This window comes from Jaculus jaculus, chromosome 5, assembly GCF_020740685.1.
Source record: "Jaculus jaculus isolate mJacJac1 chromosome 5, mJacJac1.mat.Y.cur, whole genome shotgun sequence".
Classification (NCBI taxonomy): domain Eukaryota; kingdom Metazoa; phylum Chordata; class Mammalia; order Rodentia; family Dipodidae; genus Jaculus; species Jaculus jaculus.
In genome coordinates, this window is record NC_059106.1 from 36874385 (window position 1) to 36894105 (window position 19721).

The following is a 19721-nucleotide window of genomic DNA, read 5'->3' on the forward strand; positions in this document are numbered from 1 at the left end:
CTTGACTTTCTCAGGGCCTGGGTGCCTGGGTCTTGGTGAATCCACATTTGCCCTTTGTGATCAGAGTCACATTTCTGCTGGCATTCAAGTACCATATAGCATTTTACTACCCTCTTGGTTCATGCCACCCTGACGCCCCCAGAGTCTCTGTGCCCCACAGCCTCTTCTCCTGCACACAGAGCTCTGCCTGTCAGGGCTGTGTCCGTGGTGACATCACCACTATCATGAAGATTTCCTGCTCTCAGCTGCCACATGGGACAGCAGGCCCAGGTAAAGGGCACCAAGAGGTCAGCAGAGGTAAGGACCCTCAGACATGCTTTCCCTGCCATTGTGGAGACATGGAACCTCCACCAGGGTCATGATGTCGTAATGCCTGTTGGTGGTGACGTGTCCACACAGCACAGGCTCCCAAAACTCCTTGGCTGTCTCCTATCATTCATTCCTGGCAGCTCCAGAGAATGTCAATGAATAAAGGTTTGAGACCTGCTGCTCACTCCTTCCCTCTGAAGTAATCTACCCCAAGCCTCTCATAGTCTTGACACTGGCCCCCAAAGGGCTCTGAGTCCAAGACCTCACAGAGCTCTGGGAAGGAGGGGCTGTGGACACCTGAGCACCTAAATACCTGACAAGTATGAGGTTCTCCAATACTCAAGTTATGGGCATGGCCAGGGCTTGAGCTGAATGATAACAGCAAGGCTGGCCTGGTCACATAGGGCAATTGACTATGATTGGAGGTGGTGACCCCAAAACAGGGCTCCTCAAGCTCTTCCTCACTTCCAGGGAAACCTGGGGTTCTGGTGGGTAGGGATGTCAAGCAGCTCCCTTCACAAACAGCAGATATAGAGAATCAAACTACCCCAACTCTGACCCAAGAGCCCCCATCCCTGATATTCCTGCAGCCTCCACCTTGGCGGTAGGCCAGCATAAACTCTCACTGGACACACACTGGGTTCTCCCTGAGTCAGGGTCTGGGATCTTCTGAGCATCTTAATTTCAGCCAAAGTTCAGTGATGCTTCCTGCATATCCTCCCACTCCAGCATCTCCACCCGGGAAAGTGTCTCTAAGAAGTGGCCAGAGAAGCCTTTGGCTTGAATCAACTTTGGAAAGCACCCCAATTCCTAGAGCTGCCTAGGAAGATGAGCTGGGTGAGGGCTGAGTGTCTATGTCTTATCCTCAGAAACACAGCTGCTTCCTATGGGGTGCAGTGGCTGTATGAGGAGCAGCCCCTACTGAAATGTGTGCTCACCCCAGTAGGAAGGAGGGAGGCCCAGGAGTGATGGTTCAGATTCTATATGGTCAGTACAGACATTCTATATGGTCGGCTGGGAGCATCTAAGACCCACCTACTTCTCAAGGGCTTCCTGCAGCTGTCTGAAGCCTAAAGCTGAGTGGGAGGTGACATCTAGTTCTATCAGGGAATAGCCTTCTTCCTGCCCCTACCACAGGTTTCTAGGTCCAGCTGGAAGGGGTCCCACAGTGGCTGAGTGAGGGGAAGGGTCTCTTTCAACAAGGTGAAAGAGAAGCTGTGGCCGGAAATGCTTCTGGGAACCTAGTTGGCCTCTGGGTCCTTATCTAAAACTGAACAAAATCTATGAACTCAGGGGTGAGGCGGGGTGGGGAAAAGGGGACTGTGGTTTTCCGGAAGAGCTACAGAGCTGCTCCTGTGGAGTGGGGGTTTCCCAGGGTTGCAGTGAGAGCTTCCTCCAGCTCACCTGGGCCAGTGTGGGAGGTAGAATGGAGTGGTCTCAGCTGGGGTTGCAGACCTCTGCAGTAGCATCTTTTTTCAGCCCAGTCTCATCACCACACTCCAGAACTTTTTGGGGTCTCCTGCACTTCCAGTCAGCTGTAGGTGTTGCCCCTATCTGGCAACCTACCCTCAGCCCCAGTTCCTGGGGTCTGCACAGGCTCTGTAAAGCTCACAGGTCTGGGTAGAAAGTGCCAGATCCAAGCCTGGTGTGGTGGCACGCGCCTTTAATCCCAGCACGCAGGAGGCAGAGGTAGGAGGATCTCACTGTGAGTTCAAGGTCATCCTGAGACTACCAAGTGAATTCCAGGTCAGCCTGAGCTAGAATGATACCCTACTTCAAAAAAATAAAATAGGGCTGGAGAGATGGCTTAGTGGTTAATGCATTTGCATACAGAGCCAAAGAACCCAGGTTCAATTCCCCAGGACCCACGTAAGCCAGATGCACAAGGTGGCACATGTGTCTGGAGTTGGTTTGCACTGGCTGGAGGCCCTGGCATGCCCATTCTGCCTCTTTCTCTCTTAAAATAAAACAAGAAAATGCCAGATCGTGTGTCCCCACCAATCCAGGTAGGCCTATGCACCCTCAGATGGGGGCTAGGGAGATCTTGGGAAGAACACTGGTTGAGGGGCAGGAAGGGGGCCAGGACACAGAGACTGTTGCACCCTTGTTGACACCCACGGAATCTCCCGCCATCATTTCCATGTCAAACCAGCGTCAGTCCAGCCAACCACCCACAAGAAGTTTCCAACAGATAACAGCCTCCGGTGTGCTTTAGTGATGTCTGGGGACACCCCCAACCCCTGTGACAGTCCAGAAGGGCGGGCCAAGATGAGCTCAGGCTTGGGGCTTGCCAATTGTGGCAGGCAAAATCAGAGACACCCTTAAAACCACCTCCACTTCCTGTCTGTCTTGCCTGTGCCTGCAACACTCATAGACCCTCAAGGTGACTGACCTGGCAGCTCCTGGCACAGAAGATACTGATGAAGTGTGATTAAAGTTTCCAGTGAGTGCCCAAGAATAGATCATCACTGTCCACTGTCCAGCGCATTCCTAGGCATCCTTGTGTAGCCCTTGGGCTCTTCATGTTCCGGGTCACAATGTTCTCCACTCCAAGTGGAAGAGATATGCCTCCCCCTCCAGTCTCTGCCACAAGCTTACATGCTGGTACCATTGTATCACCCAGAAACAGCTCTCACCTACCTGCTATGACCTGGGGCCTCTGGCCACTGCCATTAGGAGATGATGGGAATGAGCAAGGAAACAAGAGGGCTGAGTTGGCTAAGGGTGGTTTCCAGGTGTGTGGTTGCCTCAAGGGTACTGCTGAGACTGGTCCCCACTGGTCTGCCACTCCCTGGATATCCATGCCAAGATGTCCCTATTAGATCTCTCCATGAGCAACAGCTGCTGCCAAAAGGCAGGGAGGGTGCTTCACTGGGCTGGGACCCAGAATCAGGCCCCAGAGATCAGAGAATCTGTGAGCGGGCAGAGGCTCAGGGCAAAGGTACACACCTAAGAGACCTTGCCTCGTGCCAGAAAGTGTGACTGTGGAAACTCCACTGGGTGTGGAAACTCACCAAATCCCAGGTTTGGTGCAGTGAGACCAGGGCAGATGTTCCAAACTGCAGACAGAAACCACTTTCTAGATCCAGAGGGAGAGTGGCCCAGAGACTACAGGCTCAGAACACACATAGCTGCCCAGCACGGGCCAGGCTGGTGGTTGAAGGAGGTGGATTAGATAAGAGGCCAAGGGGTAGGAATTCAGTACAGATTCCCTCTCCCTAGAAAACGCCTTAGCATGGTGCTCCCTCCCCAGAGCTTGAGTCAGGAATGGTCCTGACTTGCGCCCTCCACCCCCTCCACCAAGAGGGAGCTCCAAGGACAGGGCTTGGCTGCTCTTCCCACTTTGTCCCTTGGGGAAGGACCATGGGCATAAGTGGACAAGTTTTCCCTAACCCTAGCCCTGGGCTCCCTGCCTTCTACATCCCCAGAACACATTCACTCAGATTACTAAAAAAGTGTTTATTAAAAAAAATCAGCATCTGCACTATTTCTTGTGTTGGACAGTACAGGCCCATTGCGGGGAGGGAGGGATCACAGACCCCACCCCAGCAGGGCTGGCAAGGGAGGGAGGAAGTCATGACCATCTGTGTCTCCCATAGGGCTCAGCCGTAGCTGCTATCTTTCTTAGTGCTCTGAGAACTCCTCACCGTTACCATCCTACACCCACTTCCACCATCGAGAGGAGCAGGGCCAGGCCCAGAGCAGGACGTAGAACAGAGCCCCTGTTCCCTCCCAAGGGTCAGCCTGGGTGAGTCCTGGAGGGCCTGGCTCAGGTTGCAGAGGAAGGACAGGTCTCAAGGCCCTAGCTGGCTCTTCTCCATCCGCTCCCCCCGTTCCTCCTCAGGAAACTGGCAGCTGCAAGAGTCCTCAGCTGGTGACAATGGCACCTCCAGGAGTGGCTGTGTTTCTGTGGGAAAACTGTTGTCAGCAGGTGGCCTGGAGAATATCTCCCACTTCCCAGGGATATGACTGACCTCGAAGCCACATTTGTTGCCTCCTCAGTTGCCAGATGTGCAGGATGAGCTGGGCTGTGATTAGCAGAAGGACATAGGCAGCCATGGCAAAGAGGATGATGGTCAGCTGGCCATGCTGCTCAGTGGGCAGTGGCTCCGGGATACACACAGCATTGTGCGTCTTGTTCCCAGGGAATATGGTGAGAAACCCAAGCTTGGTACAGCTGGGACACACAGATGTAGACACTGTTAGCCTTAACCACCCAAGCAACCCCACCCGGAGGGTTGCTATCCTCTGAGCCATTTGCAAGGTGAATGGGAGGCCTTCAGAGGATGCCACAAGAGAGTGGTAGGAGAGGTTCCCTCAGAGTGAGCCCTTCCCAGCCAGGGCCCGACTCACTCTGCCCAAGGTTTGCATCGGCCCTCATGACCTGTGGAGAAGGTGCCCATAGCACAGTCGACACACTTGAAGCCAAGCAAAAACTTCCCTGTGGGAAGACAGACAGACAGACTTCAGGAGCTACAAGGGTGAATGAAGAGGGAGTCATGCTAGAATCCATCTAGAGAGTCTGGCCCCAAATGCCATCTATTCACCAGAATTGTTATGTTTACAGATCTAGGGCCTGGATAGTCAGCACCATTTGTGCCCACTCCAAAGCTGGTGCTATGCATCTGTACCTGTGCAGAAGAACAGAGTATGTGGCACAACCTGGGCTCAGTCAGGGTGTGTGTGTGTGTGTGTGTGTGTGTGTAGGGGGCTGAGAGCAGAACAATGCCTGGGCATCCTCATGGCTCCTCACAGCCAATCTTGAGAGAGCATCAGCGTCCCCATGAGGATGGAGAAAGCCAGGCTAAGGGAGAACAGCTCTCCCAATGCTGAATACTAGCAAGCACCCTGAGAACCCTTCAGCCCACCCAGCCCTTCTAGGACCCATGAGGCTGGTCTTCACCTACCCAGAAGATGTGCCCGTGAGCTCCACACATGCAAATATCCTTACATGCCTACACTCGCTCACTTAACACCTACACTTAGCTTGGCCCCAGGTCAATCCCCTGGTCTACGTGAGGACATGCAGCCTGTAGCAGCCTCCCAGGTACATACCTTGATGATGTACCTCCTGGCCCGGTGGGCAGGGGTGGTGCTTGCAGGCCTTGCACTGAGGGTCTTCACAGTGGTACTCTGGTTGGACACACACGCAGTCCCCTTCAGGACAGGGCTGCTGGCCTAGATGGGATAAGTCAGCCACTAGAGGCAACAGGGACACCTCAGCAGTCACTTGTTGCCGTCCACACCAACCACAGAGATGTGGACCCTCGTAGCTGTCCCTATCCACACTCCAAGGCTTGGTGAGTGCAAAGCTGGATGTCTGACGGTGATCTGGGTCCTCAGGTTGCCCCTCACCCACAGCGCAGGCACAAACAGTAGGCAGGGCAAAGGACGGGCTTCCTCCACTTTGGGCTACAGGGCCCCCTTGTGGGAGAGTCTCCCCACCCTTGTTTCTCTTGAACCTCTGACCTCAGGACCCCAGTCCAGGTGGGAGCCTCCACTTCCTTCTGGGACCCAAGACTTGAAGGCTCTAGACTGAAAATTTGCCCACTAGGTCACCAGTGCCTTGTGTCCACCTTTCTTGGGTGACAGCAGCCAGATTTGAGTGAGGGGAGGGGCTCCACCACCCATCCAGGCTCCTGCTCCCCCTCCTTGCCTTACCCGGAACACATTGGCGGCAGCAACGCACGTTGGTGCCCGTCCCATGCTGGAAGTGACCACGGCCACAGCGAGGTCCCTCGGCTGGGCTCTGAGCCAGGCCCAGCGCACAGAGCAGCGCAAACCCATACAGTGCAGCCGGCACTCCCATAACGCAGCTTACCCAGTCTTGAGTTAGAATTCACCGATTTTAGGAGGCCTGGACCTGCTTAGACACGCCCCGCTCCCACCCCCGCCTGGAGGTCCAGCCAAACTCCACCTCTGGCTTCCTGCAGGCATCTGGCAGGTTTGTAGAGAAAGACTTCTCCAGCGGAAGGGAGTAAAACTAGGCGGCCCATCCCCCGCCCCCTGCTTAAGTCTCCAGGCCCCTTAAAGTGCCTCAGTCTCCAGTTGCTTGGAAGCCTTGGGAGGCTATTTGGGAAATTAAAACAAGACTCCCCCACTCCAGCCCACCCAGCCTGGCCAGGCCACAGAGGTGCATTATATACATAGCCGCAGCTGCAGCCTGTGGCCACCCTCTCTGGTCACTGAAAGCTCTCCCTTTCCTTTTGCACCCCAGGGAGCTCCTCCCGGCTGGGGCACCAAGAGGACCAGTGAGTAGAGGCCAAAGCATGTACTGTCCCATTCAGCAAAGGTCATTAAAATTCTGGTCACTCCCAGACCTTCGAGTCTAAATACCTTGGCTCTTTCTGGAGCCACTTTTGCTCCCTGCCCCACACAAGTAGGGACAGGAGCCCTTGATGGAGTTTTCAAGCTTCTACCTCACAGTGAGATTGTCCAGTCTTTCTGAGCCTGGGTAATGAGTTCTGGAACTCTCTCTGCATTGCTTAGCTTTATTTCCCAAGTTCTTCAGTTGAGGCTCAGCACAGGAGAAAATGGTAGCAGCTTCTTGAAGTACTAGGAGCATCTCAGGATGTGACCATGGTTGTGTCCACAGGTGGGAGGTGTAGAGACCATGACAGTGGCAGAGCCAGGACTCCTGGTCATAAGCCCATTGAGTCCTTCAGCTAGAGGAGACTGAGGAAACCGTGTCAGGAGTTGCCAGTTGTTACTCGGAGCTGTTGTCTAGCCTCAGATGTGTGAGCCCTGGAGAGCCCTGGTCATTGCAGAATGGAGAGGACTCTTGGTGCTGTGCTCCAAGTTTACCACAGTAGAACCCCCCTCCCTCCCCCACTTTGTTTTTCTTTTTTCTTTTATTTTCTTTTTTCTTTCTTTCTTTCTTTTTTTTTTTTTTTTATTTTCCAAGGTAGGGTCTCACTCTAGCCCAGGCTGACCTGGAACTCACTTTGGAGTACTAGGTTGGCCTTGAACTCAAAACATTTCTCCTACCTCTACCTCTCAAGTGCTAGAATTAAAGGTGAGCACCACCACGTCCTGCTGCTGAACCCATTTAAAAAAAATATATTTTCATTTATTTGCAAACAGAGAGAGGGAGAGAGAGAGAAGTGGGCATGCCAGAGCCTCCAGCTGCAGCAAATAAACTCCAGATGTATGTGTCACTTTGTGCATCCGGCTTTCCATAGGTGGTGGGGAATTGAGCCCAGGTTGATAGGCTTTGCAGGCAAGTTCCTTAACCATTGAGCAATCTCTCCAGCCTTGAACTCCTTTTTTTTCCTGAACTCCTTTTTTGAGGGGCTTAGAAATCTCACTGGAGGTTTCTGTTCTGCTCCTGGCCTGAGGTGGGTCTGAGTGTAGGAATAGAAGGGAAGCTACCAAATTATACTAAGACTCCAGGTTATGGTGTTGAAGGAAGAGGGACAGGCCAGTTTGGACTGCGTTCCTATCCATTAAAAAACTTAAGACAGAGCCTGGCATGGTGGCACACGCCTTTAATCCCAGCACTTGGGAGGCAGAGGTAGGAAGATCGCCATGAGTTCGAGGCTTCCCTGAGATTACATAGTGAATTCCAGATTAGCCTGATCTAGAACAAAACCCTACCTTGGGAAACAAAAAACAAAAAACAACCTAAGACAGGGCTGGAGAGATGGCTCAGTGGTTAAGATACTTGCCTGCAAAGCCTAAGGATCTGAGTTTGATTCCCCAATACTCATGTAAAGCCAGATGCACAAGGTGGCACATGCATCTGAAGTATGTTTGCAATAGCTAGAGGCCCTGGTGTGCCCTGTCTGTCTCTGCCTTTCTCCCTTTCCGTCTCTCAATTTCTCTTAAATAAATAAATAATCATTTTTAAAAAACCTAAGGGGGCCAGGTGTGGTGGTGCATGACTTTAATCCCAGCACTTGGGAAGTAGAGGTAGGAGGATTACCCTGAGTTCAAGGCCACCCTGAGACTACATAGTGAATTACCAAAAATAATAATAATTTAAGAGGGGGCCAGGAAGATGGCTTAGTGGTTAAAGTGCTTACCTGCAAAGCCTAAGGACCTGGATTCAATTCCCTACTACCCACATAAGCCAGATGCACAAGGTGGTGCATGCGTCTGGACTCTGTATGCAGTAATTAGAGGTCCTGGTGCACCCATTCTCTCTCTCTCTCCCTTTCTCTTTCTCTCTTTCAAATAAACATATATATATATATATATATATATATATATATATATATATATATATATATATATATATATATATATATTTAAAGCTGGGTATGGTGGTGCACACCTTTAATCCCAGAACTTGGGAGGCAGAGGTAGGAGGCTCACTGTGAGTTTGAGGCCACCCGGAGACGACATAGTGAATTCCAGGTCAGTCTGAGCTACAGAGAGACCCTACCTTGGGGGAAAAAAAAAAAAAAACAACTAAAAAAACTAAAGCCAAGCATTGTGGTGCACATCTTTAATCCCAGCACTCAAGAAGCAGAGGTAGAAGGACCACTGTGAGTTTGAGGCCAATGTGGGACTGCATAGTGAATTCCAGGCAAGCCTGGGCTAGAGGGACACCCTGCCTCAAAAAACAAAAACAAAACAACAAAAAATGCCTAAGAGGGGACTGGTTGAAGGTGCTTGCTTGCAAAGCCTGCCAGCCTGGGTTAGATTCCCCAATATCCATGTGAAGCCAGACTTACAAAGTAGAGTTTCTTTGCAGTGGCAAGAGGCTATGGTGTGCCCATATGCATTCTCTCTCTCTCTCTTATAAATACATAAAACATTAAAAAGAAAGCCTAAGAGGTCTTCCAGGTCTCATGAATGACATACTGGCATCACCTGCTGACCATGCTGTCCCTGCACTGTGGTCCCCTGTTCTCCAAGCAGGAGTCTTCTCCCCAGGATGGGACTAACAAAGCCTTGACCCACCCAAGGCACCCTGATGTGCATTGTTCCCTGGGGTGTCCCACTCAGCCATGGGTGAACCTCCCTGGTGTGGGCCTGCTGGGCACTCAGACTCTGAGGTGCATGCTACTGGCAAGACCCACAGAAGTTACTTTCTGGAAACCTGGTGCCCCCGTGCCAGCCACATAGATCACAAAGATCAAAGGACACAGGTCATATGCCTGGGGAGCCACTTGTGAACAGATGACATCAGCAAATGTCAGTGCCCACGTCAGCCTTCCTGTGCTACTCACTTCTGCATATTCACTGCCAGGGTCTCCTAAGATAAGCAGCTTCAGTATCTGACGGCAGGGCAGAGGTGATTGTTATCTGCTCTGCTGTTTTCCCGTATTTTGTGAGCAGCTCTTCATAGCTCCATGCCTCTGTTTTGGAGAACACCGTAAGTATGTACTAGGCAGCAGAGGGTAAGGTCTGGGCAGATTGGCCCTATGGGGAATTCCAGCACCAAGATGGGGCCTCAGTGGGGGCAGTTAGGGAGTTTTGGGGGTGAGGTGGATAGAGTATGCTACAGAGCAGCACCAGAGCTAAGAGAAAATAAACCCAATGTCTGTGGAGGTGGATATCCTGGCTGGCAAGAGGCCCAGGAGCCCAAAGTGGGCAGGGGGCATCAAGAAGACTTGAGGCCTATGCCCAGAGGAAAGGAGACCCATCTGGTACAGGGGAAGAAGCCCCTTTACCACAGTCTTCCACCTCTCAGACTCCACAGCTTATATCCTCCAAAACCCTGGCCCCCTGCCTGGCCCCTCCAGGCCTGGCCTTCTCCATGGGGTGAGGGTTCCCAATTGTTGCTTCCCATGCAGATTCAGGGTGAGGTTGTACCCAGGCACCCAGTGAAGGCCACTAAGTAGAGCAGGTGGGTGCTTCCCAGGAGGTTGTCAAGGAAGGGGAAGAAGGGGTGGGAAGGGAACCAGGATCAGAGTTAGGGTTGTTCTGCCACCCTCTGTGGGTCATAGTGCCCTGGGCTACAAGTACAGGATGGCTCAGAATATAAAGAAGGAACTGGAGCCCATGTCTGGCTACAGGCAGAATAGGTAGAAGTGTGGAGGGGTGCACAAGATGCAACTTTGTAATGCCTGGCCAGTGGCCACAGGGTGGCAAGAGTCAGGGAGCTGGACATGACCCCTCACAGTGCAACTGATGCAGCCCAGGGCTCTCAGGTATCGAAGGGCTCCTAACGTGCAACACATGACACCAACCTGGACTCTCTCGGCTTCTGGTCTGGGTTGCAGTCAGCCACACCGGCTTGACCCTTTCCACAAGAAGTCAGCGACTTCCTGAGTGGCTGCTGTCTTTAGTTCACTGAGCCTCTGTTGAGCACCTGCGCTTCCTGCAGGAAGCTGCCACTCCCAGATTCCATGTGGTGGAGGGCTGGGGACTCTGAGGTGGGTTACACCCTCTCTGTTCCCACCACTGATTATGCCAGCCTGGACCCATCTGAATTTGTTGCAGCTGGCCTATCTACTCTGCTGTCAGTATGGACATCTGAGTCTTTCGTTCAGGATTGTTTTATAGGTTCTGTGGGTAAATGATCTCAGGGATGAAATAGAAGGCTCCAGTTTTTCAACACTGTTGGCCCATTGAATGCCACCACAGAAACAGGGTCTATAGCCATCCACTTCCAGGGACTCCCATGGCAGTGCCCAGTGAGGGACCAGGAGCCATCATACACTTCTCACCATTCATGGAGCTGTAGAGAAAGGACAGTCCTGGGTCATTGGCCTGAGCACAGAGGCCATAAGGGGGACCATGGCTCATGGCCTCCTCTAGTGACCAGGACACTCAGACCCTGCCAGCCAGTGCCCCTCCCCACTTGGTTCTAGAGTCCCTTGTGGCAGGAGTTCTGGATTGCTCAGCAAGCTGCCACTGGACACTTGGCACTTAGTGCCATTTGTGCTCCATACTCCCACTCTAACTGGAGTGTGTGCACCTAGGGATGAGTCGCTGAGCTGACCACCGTCCCTACCTTTGGACCACCATCCCCACCTTAACGTGAGTCTCTCCCCAGCCAGAGGATAATGATACCCTAGCTCCCAGTGCCAGTCATGAACTCACAGTTGGCAACATGTTTATTGGGGGTAATGCTAGGCAGATAGTATGCACAGCATACATAGAGAGCCCAGAGCCAGCCCAACACCTAGAACAGTGTAGAGGACGCTGGCAGGCACCAAAATCTGTAGTGCCCCTGCCCAATGAAGCCCACCTCTGAGGTACTGCTCAGATCTTGGCCAGGGTGAAATGTGTATCAGCTTGCTCCTCCTGGATGGGGGTCCGGAAACTGTTTCTGCCTAGGAGCAGGAAAGAATAGGAAGAGGCAATGAGGAGGAGGGGCTCACACTTCCAGGAAGTGAGCTGGGCCGGGCCTACAGTGAGTACTCACCAGGGACCTTGGGGGCATGAGGCCACCCCCAGGTCTTTCGGAGCAGGTACAGGACCAGCAGAGTGGTCAAAGGGACCAGTAGACCCAGGCCTAAGCCCAGAAGAGCACTCAGTACAGGACCTGTGAAGAGGGGCCAGCTAAATAAGCCCACTAACCCTCCCTTCCTCTACCCACTTCCCAGCTGGGCAGGGCTCTCTTACCCCTAGGGACCTCTAAGGGGGGTGTAGAGGACCCCTGAGAAGTCTTAGACCAGACTGTGGTGGATTGGGAAGTGGTAGGCCTGGCTGTGGGACCCTCGGTCTCTGAGGACACTGTGGTTGGAGGGCTTCTTTCCTCACAGACAGCATCCCAACTGGTACTAGCTGGGCGCTGGGTCCGCTTCCCAGACAAGGTGCAACTGAGAATGCAAGAGACAGAAGTTGTCAAAGAAATAAACAGGGCTGGAGGGATGGCTTAACAGTTAAGGTGCTTGCCTGCAAAGCCGAAGTATCCAGGTTCAATTCCCCAGGACCCTGTAAGTCAGATGCACAAGGTGGCGTGTGCACCTGGAGTTTGTTTGCAGCAGCTGATAACCCTAGTGCACCCATTCTCTTTCTCTCTCTCTCATACATGAATAAAATTTAAAAATAAAAAATAGGGCTGGAGAGATGGCTTAGTGGTTAAGGTACTTGTCTGCAAAGCCATAGGATCCAGGCTCCATTCCCTAGGACTCATGTAAGCCAGATGCACAAAGTGGCACATGCGTCTGGTTTGCAGTGTCTAGAGGCCCTGATGTGCTCACTCTCTCTCTCTCTTTCTCAAATAAATGAATTAAAAAATAAGCCAGGTATGGTGGAGCACACCTTTAATCCCAGCACTCAGGAAGCAGAGGTAGGAGGGTCACCATGAGTTTGAGGCCACCCTGAGACTATACAGTTAATTCCAGGTCAGCCTGGGCCAGAGTGAAACCCTACCTCGAAAAACCAAAATAATAATAATAATAATAATAATAATAATAATAATCATCATCATCATCATCATCATCTACTAAGGGATAACTGGAAAAAAAGAGAGACAATGGTGGAGTCTGGATCAACCTTAACTCTGCCTAGACCACCACCCCAGAGACAACATACTTGACCCTGCCCTTACCCCATTTCTATCCCCATCTTGTTCACAGCTGGGGCTCTGACTCCCAAGCTACCCCCTGTACTTCTTTTTAGCTCCTTGGAAGGGAAGTACAGTAGAAAGGTCTTACACACACACACACACACACACACACACACTCCTAGAACCTGGTCTGGGTCCCTACTCCACCTATAGGGCCCCCCACAGGGGTTGTATTAAGGCACCATTGTCAGGAATGCCCAGGGCTCACTAATTTCTGCTTCCTGACCTGGTCCATTGCATAGCCACCTGGAGCCCTTGTGTCAAGACCCTCTGGGCCCCCAGCCACCCCCCCTGTGCTCCAGCCAGTCATGGCACTCACTTGTTCCAGGGCTTGCATGGCTGGTTGTTGCCTGGAGAGAAGTGACCAGGAGGACAAGGAACACAGTCTATGGCAAAGAAACTGGACAGGTCAGCGGTCTGGTGCCACCAGATGGGGCCCTAGATGCTGAAGCTGTTGGAAGTGGGAACTGATTGGGAGGCTAGGTGCTCACTTCCCACTATACGTGGGTAGCCAGAGCCTCTGAAAGCTCCTTCCTTCCCATGTTCCACCCACTGGCTCTGATCAAGGAACTGACCAGGAGTTTCTCTTGGCATGATCCATCGCTCAGCCTAGATGCTGAAGGTGACAGCATGTGAGGTGGGGACATGGCACATTTTCGAGGCCCATGACTAGAAAGGGTCAGACACATGGACCCTGACAACCTCACATGCATAGACACACACCTGCCCAGTCCAGGGGCCACCCTGAGGCTCACCAACTCCAGGCTTGTGGTTGCTGTCCTGCCGGGGCTGGGTTCCTGGCCCGCAGAGGCACACAGTATCCTGGGTAGGTGTGCATTTCTGTTTGACTTCGCTCCCACTTCCTGTAGGGGGTGGGTTGTCAGGAGGGGGTTATGGAGGAGGCTTATCCAGCCCAGCTCTGTGGACAAGATCAGGAGGGGTGTTCTTGCTTACCCCCAGTGGCATAGGAACAAATCTGAGGCTAAGGAACCGTGGCAACCTGGCCCCTTCTGTAGGCTCCTTGTCTCCTGAGAACCTCTCCTGGCTACTCTGTCCCTTTTGGTTATATTACCTAGGGGTGGCTTATAGGGCCACCATAGGACAGCTCTGGCCTCCTTTTTCGATCTTTCATCCACATGACAGCACCCAGCAGCATCTGAATGAGGGCCCTCCAAAACTTCCCACTTCCAGTGCCTCACACTCCAGGACAGCCTGGGCAAGGCCACATGGTCAACATGTGCTCCATACCATCTCCATGTGGCCCTCGCTGAGCCTCAGCCCTCAGAGTACAGAGGTGTCCCTGAGAGATGCCTAGGTTACTAGGACCCTGGGAGACGAGGTGCACTGGGGTTTGGAGTTGCTTCTGCAAACTTATGGGAATCTGAGCACCCATTATTTTGTGTCCCCCTTGCCCAGTGGGAGAGTGGGAGTGGAAATGAGTGAAGCTCACCCTGGTTGCACTGTGTACACTGCTTGCAGGAATTGTAGTTGACTGCATTGTTATAGAAGCCAGGTGCACACGGTTGGCACACAGTGTCCTGGGTATGATCACAGCGGCTCACCAGCCAATTGCCTGCACGGAAGTCCACAGGATCAGGCCTTTGGGGCCTTGGCACTCTGGCTCCTCCAGGACTAGCACTCCTGGCTGACACCTGTGTCTCAGGCCTGAGGCCACATCTTCTGGAGCATCACCTGTGAGATCACTTGAATCTACTTACCCTAAGATGCTTGTACCTATGTCTCCATCATTGTTCCCTCTGCATCCCTCCCACCCTAAGGCCCGACCACTCACCTGGTTGACACTCACGACAGCACCTATACCCATTGGAGTAGGTGTTCCCGATACAGTTGAGCCTGGCTGCGGCTGCAAGCATGAGTCCCAGGAGCAGAAGGGCTGCAGACTGCTGAGCCCCCACGCACATCCTTGTCTGATCTCTGCCTTCACAGGAGTCTGGGGTTTTTCCTTGCAGAACAAGGCTATAAGAGCTATGGGGGAGGGGCGAGGCAGGTGGGTGGGGAGGGAGGAAGATGTGTAAGCATGTTGATGCTTGTGTTGGTAATTTTGTGCCTGTTTTTGTCACCAAGCTAGAATGTATATCTCATGCCGGTTGACCCTGCTTCCCAGAAAACTGGTGTCCAGACCCCACCTGGGGTAAACAGACCTACACTGAGGCCACACACCTCCCCACCTCCTGGGGTTAGTGTCTCACAGGAACACCAGGGCCTACCTCATTCTTTAAATGTATTTTGAGAATGGGCACACCAGGGCCTCCAGCCGCTACAAATGAACTCCAGATGTATGCACCACCTTGGGCATCTGGCTTACGTGGGTCCTAGGGAATCAAACCTGGGTCCTTTGGCTTTGCAGGCAAACACCTTAACTGTTAAGACATCTCTCCAGCCCAGCCCCCTACCTCTTTTTTTTTTTTCGAGGCAGGGTCTTGCTGTAGCCCAGGCTGATCTGGGCATTCACTATGTAGTCTCAGGCTGGCCTCAAACTCATGCCGATCCTCCTACTTCTACCTTCGGAGTGCTGGGATCAAAGGCGTGTGCCACACCTGGCTCTCCTACCTCATTCTTAGGCACAGATTTGTGGGGCCTATAACCAATTAGGCAGGGTGTATTTGGGGGCACTGGGGCATTTGAAGAGTTACTGAGACACAACAAATGTATACAAAGACACACACAAACTTTTTCATTTTTGGTAGCACTGGAATGGAACCCAGGGCCTTGTTCATGCCAAGCAAGCATCCTGTCACTGAGCTATATGCACAGCTCTCTTAAGATTTTTGTTGTAGTTGCTGTTTTCAAGGTGGGGTCTCACTCTAGCACAGGCCAACCTTCAAGTCACTGGGTAGTCCCAGGCTGGCCTCCAACTCACAGTGATCCTCCTATCTCTGCCTCTCTAGCGCTAGGACGAAAGGTGTGCACCACCGTGCCTGGCTGCTCTCTAAATTTTTAACTTTTTGTTTTTACACAGAGTATCCCTAAGTTTCCCAGACTAAAGTGCTCATTCTGTAGCCCAAGCAGACCTTTCTTCCTTTTCTCCCTACATTTTTTTTTTTTTGGTCTTTTAAAATTTATATTTATCACAAAGAGGAAGAGAGTGAGAGAATGGGTGCTCCAAGGCCTCTAACCACTGCAAACGAACTCCAGACACATGCACCACCATGTGCATCTGGCTTATGTGGGTTCTGGGGAATCAAACCTGGGTCCTTAGGCTTTGCAGTCAAATGCTTTAACCACTAAGCCATCTCCCCAGCCTTTTTTTTTTTTTTTTTTTTGGTCTTTTTGACACAACCCATTATGGATCCCAAGCCGGCCTCAAACTAGCTTAGCTATGTAGCTGAGTCCTGCTACAGGATGAGCAGCAGAGCTGGTGCTGGAAATCCCCCACCCGGAGCACAGGTGAGAGCAGAGTTCTCCAGTCCTCCATCGGAAATTCCCAGCCTGGAGGCCAGCTTGGATTGGGGAGCAGAGGGAAAAGCCAAGGTGTGCCAAACCTCAGTACAGCGAAGGCCCCCAGGGGAGAGGCCTCAGGGCATCCTGGGCAGTGCTTCCTATCCCTGGTGGTCAGGTGGGAAGGAAGGTCCAACCTGGGGATGAGGAGTCACATTTGCTGCATGGTGCAGGTGATCTCCTGGTCTTGGTGGCTAGCACTCCACCCTGAGGTGTCCTTCCAAGGACCATCTGACAAAACTGGTCTCTGCTGCCCTTGGCTATCACACCTAGCCAAATAGCCAGCGTCTGTTCATGGGTGATCAGAGGTGCACAGAAGCCTGGACACACTCTTGAGTCCCCAAGTCCCTCTTCACAGGGTCCATGTGGGGCAGTAGGCCCCTTCTGCTTGAAGCTGCCCCCAACCAAGCACATTGGAACAGGGCTGCTTTCGTGGTTCTGCACTGGGTACCACAGGCCTGAGGCACTGGCTGGAGATAGCCTGTGTCCACTGAGCTGATGTCCCTAAGGACTGTAGGAGAGACCACAGCTCTGGGCAAAGGCACTAAGGGTTGAAGTAAGGCCCCACTCACCCTTTCGGCATGATAGGGTCATGGGGAGCCTAAAACAGCTCCTACAACCTGCTGTTTGTTGAGTTCCAGATTGGAAGTTGTCTGAATCTCTCAAGGAAGTGGTGCTAGGACACACATGGCTTTCCAGCCAGCCCCCAGGACTGACTGCACTGCACCCTCACCCAGAGCTGGGGTCCTAAGTGATACTCTAGGTTAGGCCATGAGCTGACATGAGCATATGCTACCCAGTCCAGGACACCAAGACTGGGGCCAGCTGTTACTTCCTGCCCACACTTATTTGGAAACCAGCCCAGGGGCCACCACACCCTTATAACCAGTAGGAGCCCCCATACTGCATGGAAGTGGGTCCCTGTGTTAAAAGACTGGGTCATACAGGAACCTAGGACAGGCCAAAGATGGTGAAAGGGAGTGCCAGCTGTCCCAACACCTATTCCCACTTCCAAGTGGTCCTGGCTGGTCTCCACTAGACTCTGGGGCCTTGCCCAGCTCTAGCTCTGCTGTTAGCCCAAACTTCAATGGCCGTCTGGGTCCTATTACAGTCCTTCTCACAAGTATAACTCCACAACCTTATCTCTAAGGGAATCAAATCAATGTTCAGGGGTAGGGAGATGGCTCAGCAGCTTGCTTGCCTGCAAAGCCTGTGGGCTAGTGTTCTACTCCCCAGTACCCAGACGCACAGAATATCACAATTATCTATCTACAATTTGTCTGCAGTGGCAAGAGGCCCTGGCACACCCATTTTCTCTCAAATAATATATTTTTTAAAATTTCACAGCCAGGCATGGTGGCATGCCTTTAATTCCAGCACTTGGGAGGCAGAGGTAGGATTGCTGTGAGTTTGAGGCCAGCCTGAGACTACATAGTGAATTCCAGGTCAGTTTGGGCTAGAACGAGACCCTACCTTAAAAAACAAAAAACATCTCAGAATAAGAAAGCCAACTTCCAAGCACAAAGGAGTCATTTCTATCATCACAGCTGCCAGAGCCCAGGCAACATTAGAGCAAGTGGTGGATTAAATATGAGAGCTGCTCTCACTGCTAGCCTGAGACCCTCTTCTAGGGAGATGGCATAGACACTGAGGATAATCAAAATTCATCATATGGTAGAAGACATTTAATAAAGAAACCAGTCCCAGATGATACTCTAAAACAGTTTCTATTGAATAAGCCTTCACCCGGGAGACATGACTAAGTCGCCTCCCTATCTATGCACCTGCACCCTGCCTGTTTGCTATCTGGTTAGTGTAGCCATAGGCATAAACAACCCTTTTCAGCTTTCTGGTCTACTTTTTTTTTTTTTGAGGTAGGGTTTCATTCTAGCCCAGGCTGACCTGGAATTCACTATGTAATTTCAGGGCAGTCACTGTGATCCTCCTACCTCTGTCTCCCAAGTGCTGGAATTAAAGGCGTGTGTTACCACATCCAGATTTTTTTTTTTTTTTTGAGGTAGGGTCTTACTCTATCTAGTCCAAGGCTGATTTGGAACTCACTTTGTAGTGATAGGCTAGCTTCAAACTCACAGCAATCCTACCTCTGCCTCCCAAGTGCCAGGATTAAAGGTGTGTGTCACCACACCTGGCTTACATTTTTTGCAATCTTTATATTTAGTTGAGAGAGAGGCATATAGAGAATGGGCACACAGAGCCCCTAGCCACTGCAAACAAACTGCAGATACATATGGCACCTTGTGCATCTGACTTTATGTGGGTACTGGGGAATCAAATATGGGTCCTTTGGTCTCATAGGCAAGCGCCTTAACCACTAAGCCATCTCTCAAGCCTCTGGCTTACGTTTGTACTTTATCACTCACTTATTTTGGAATTTTGTGTCCCCAAATCATGTAACTTTAGAAATTTGTAATCCACCAAGAGTGTAAAGAATTCAAGGTGATGTTAGACTGCCTGCCACACTGTCTATAAAATATCTGAGCTATTAGAGCTCAGTACTCAGGTTTTAGAAGTTACTTCCCCAAGCCCATGTAGACATGAATAAATTTTGATTCTACAATATTCATCTCTGTGTGACTCAATTTCCCCTAACAATCAAAGCAGGAAAGTAGAGGCTGTCAACACTAAAAAATTATAATAAGACTTCTACAGACTTCTCAAACTAGCTTAGCTTAGGAACATAACAGAAGGAGGGGCAGAAAAAAGGGAAGAGCCCCAGGATGGGAAGTTATACTCTAAGGCATTGTGCCCCCCATAGAGACTAACTGGTACATTCATGAACCCACAATGTGGCAAGAGAGGACATGAGTATAACCCAGTGGGAATATGACCAATATGTAACATGTTCATATACTGAAGTTCTCAATAATTAATTTTTTTGATTTGAGGTAGGGTCTCATTCTCACCAGGTTGTCCTAGAACTTTCTCTATATTCTTAGGCTGGCGTCAAACTCATAGCAATCCTCCTACCTCTGCCTCCCAAGTGCTGGGATTAAAGGCATGTGCCACCACAACCAGCCAAACTTGTTTTAAAAATCAGTGTTTAGGGCTGGGGAGATGAAAGTTATAGGTGCTTGCTTGCAAAGCCTGCTGGCCCAGTTTTAATTCCCCAATACCCACATAAAGCCAGATGCACTAAGTGCATGCATCTGGAGTTTGCTTGCAGCAGAAAGCCCTGGTGAGCCTATTCTCTCTCAAAAAAAAAAAAAAAAAAAAAAAAAAAATCATTGTTTAGCAGAAAGCTACAAGCCCAGACCGCCCACCTCAAAGCCTTTAGTGGAAGCCACCTGGACACAAAGCTCCAGTTTTGTTTTTTCACTAAAACAATGATGCTACTGTAAGAAAAAGAATTTTAAAGTAGTAATTTTTATGACAAGTTTCTATACTTTCTCCAACTACAGTCTGAGATCCTATGTGGTTCTGAGGAACTGGAGGAGCCCACACCACCAGCCCTGGCCCATGAAGG

At 51.3% G+C, this 19721-nt stretch overlaps 3 protein-coding genes across 4 annotated transcripts in view; 1 reads left to right on the forward strand and 2 right to left on the reverse strand.

Annotated features, from left to right (window-relative positions):
* The window catches only part of Ttll10 (tubulin tyrosine ligase like 10), a 17781-nt gene extending 13760 nt beyond the window's left edge, over window positions 1-4021 (forward strand). The window contains exon 10 of the mRNA XM_045149067.1: window positions 3938-4021. Within this exon, the coding sequence (XP_045005002.1) occupies window positions 3938-4021 (84 nt within the window). The remainder of the gene's footprint in view (window positions 1-3937) is intronic.
* On the reverse strand, window positions 3754-6262 carry Tnfrsf18 (TNF receptor superfamily member 18). Of its 2 annotated transcripts, none has more exons than XM_045150184.1 (5): window positions 5971-6262; window positions 5365-5508; window positions 4663-4750; window positions 4284-4486; window positions 3754-4216 (listed from the first exon to the last, which is right to left on the reverse strand). In XM_045150184.1, exons 1-5 carry the CDS (start codon window positions 6116-6118, stop codon window positions 4104-4106), a joined length of 696 nt encoding a protein of 231 aa, XP_045006119.1. In that variant the 5' UTR covers window positions 6119-6262; the 3' UTR covers window positions 3754-4103. The 2 variants fall into 2 exon arrangements, with proteins under 2 accessions (XP_045006119.1, XP_045006120.1); XM_045150185.1 differs by having other exon boundaries at window positions 5365-5487; window positions 5971-6260.
* Window positions 6263-11466: 5204 nt separating this feature from the next.
* On the reverse strand, window positions 11467-14700 carry Tnfrsf4 (TNF receptor superfamily member 4). Its single transcript, XM_004657770.2, has 7 exons — window positions 14571-14700; window positions 14229-14351; window positions 13534-13641; window positions 13098-13164; window positions 11830-12026; window positions 11630-11749; window positions 11467-11537 (listed from the first exon to the last, which is right to left on the reverse strand). The coding sequence occupies exons 1-7, from the start codon at window positions 14698-14700 to the stop codon at window positions 11467-11469; spliced, it is 816 nt and encodes a 271-aa protein (XP_004657827.1).
* Between the last annotated feature and the right edge of the window lie 5021 nt (window positions 14701-19721).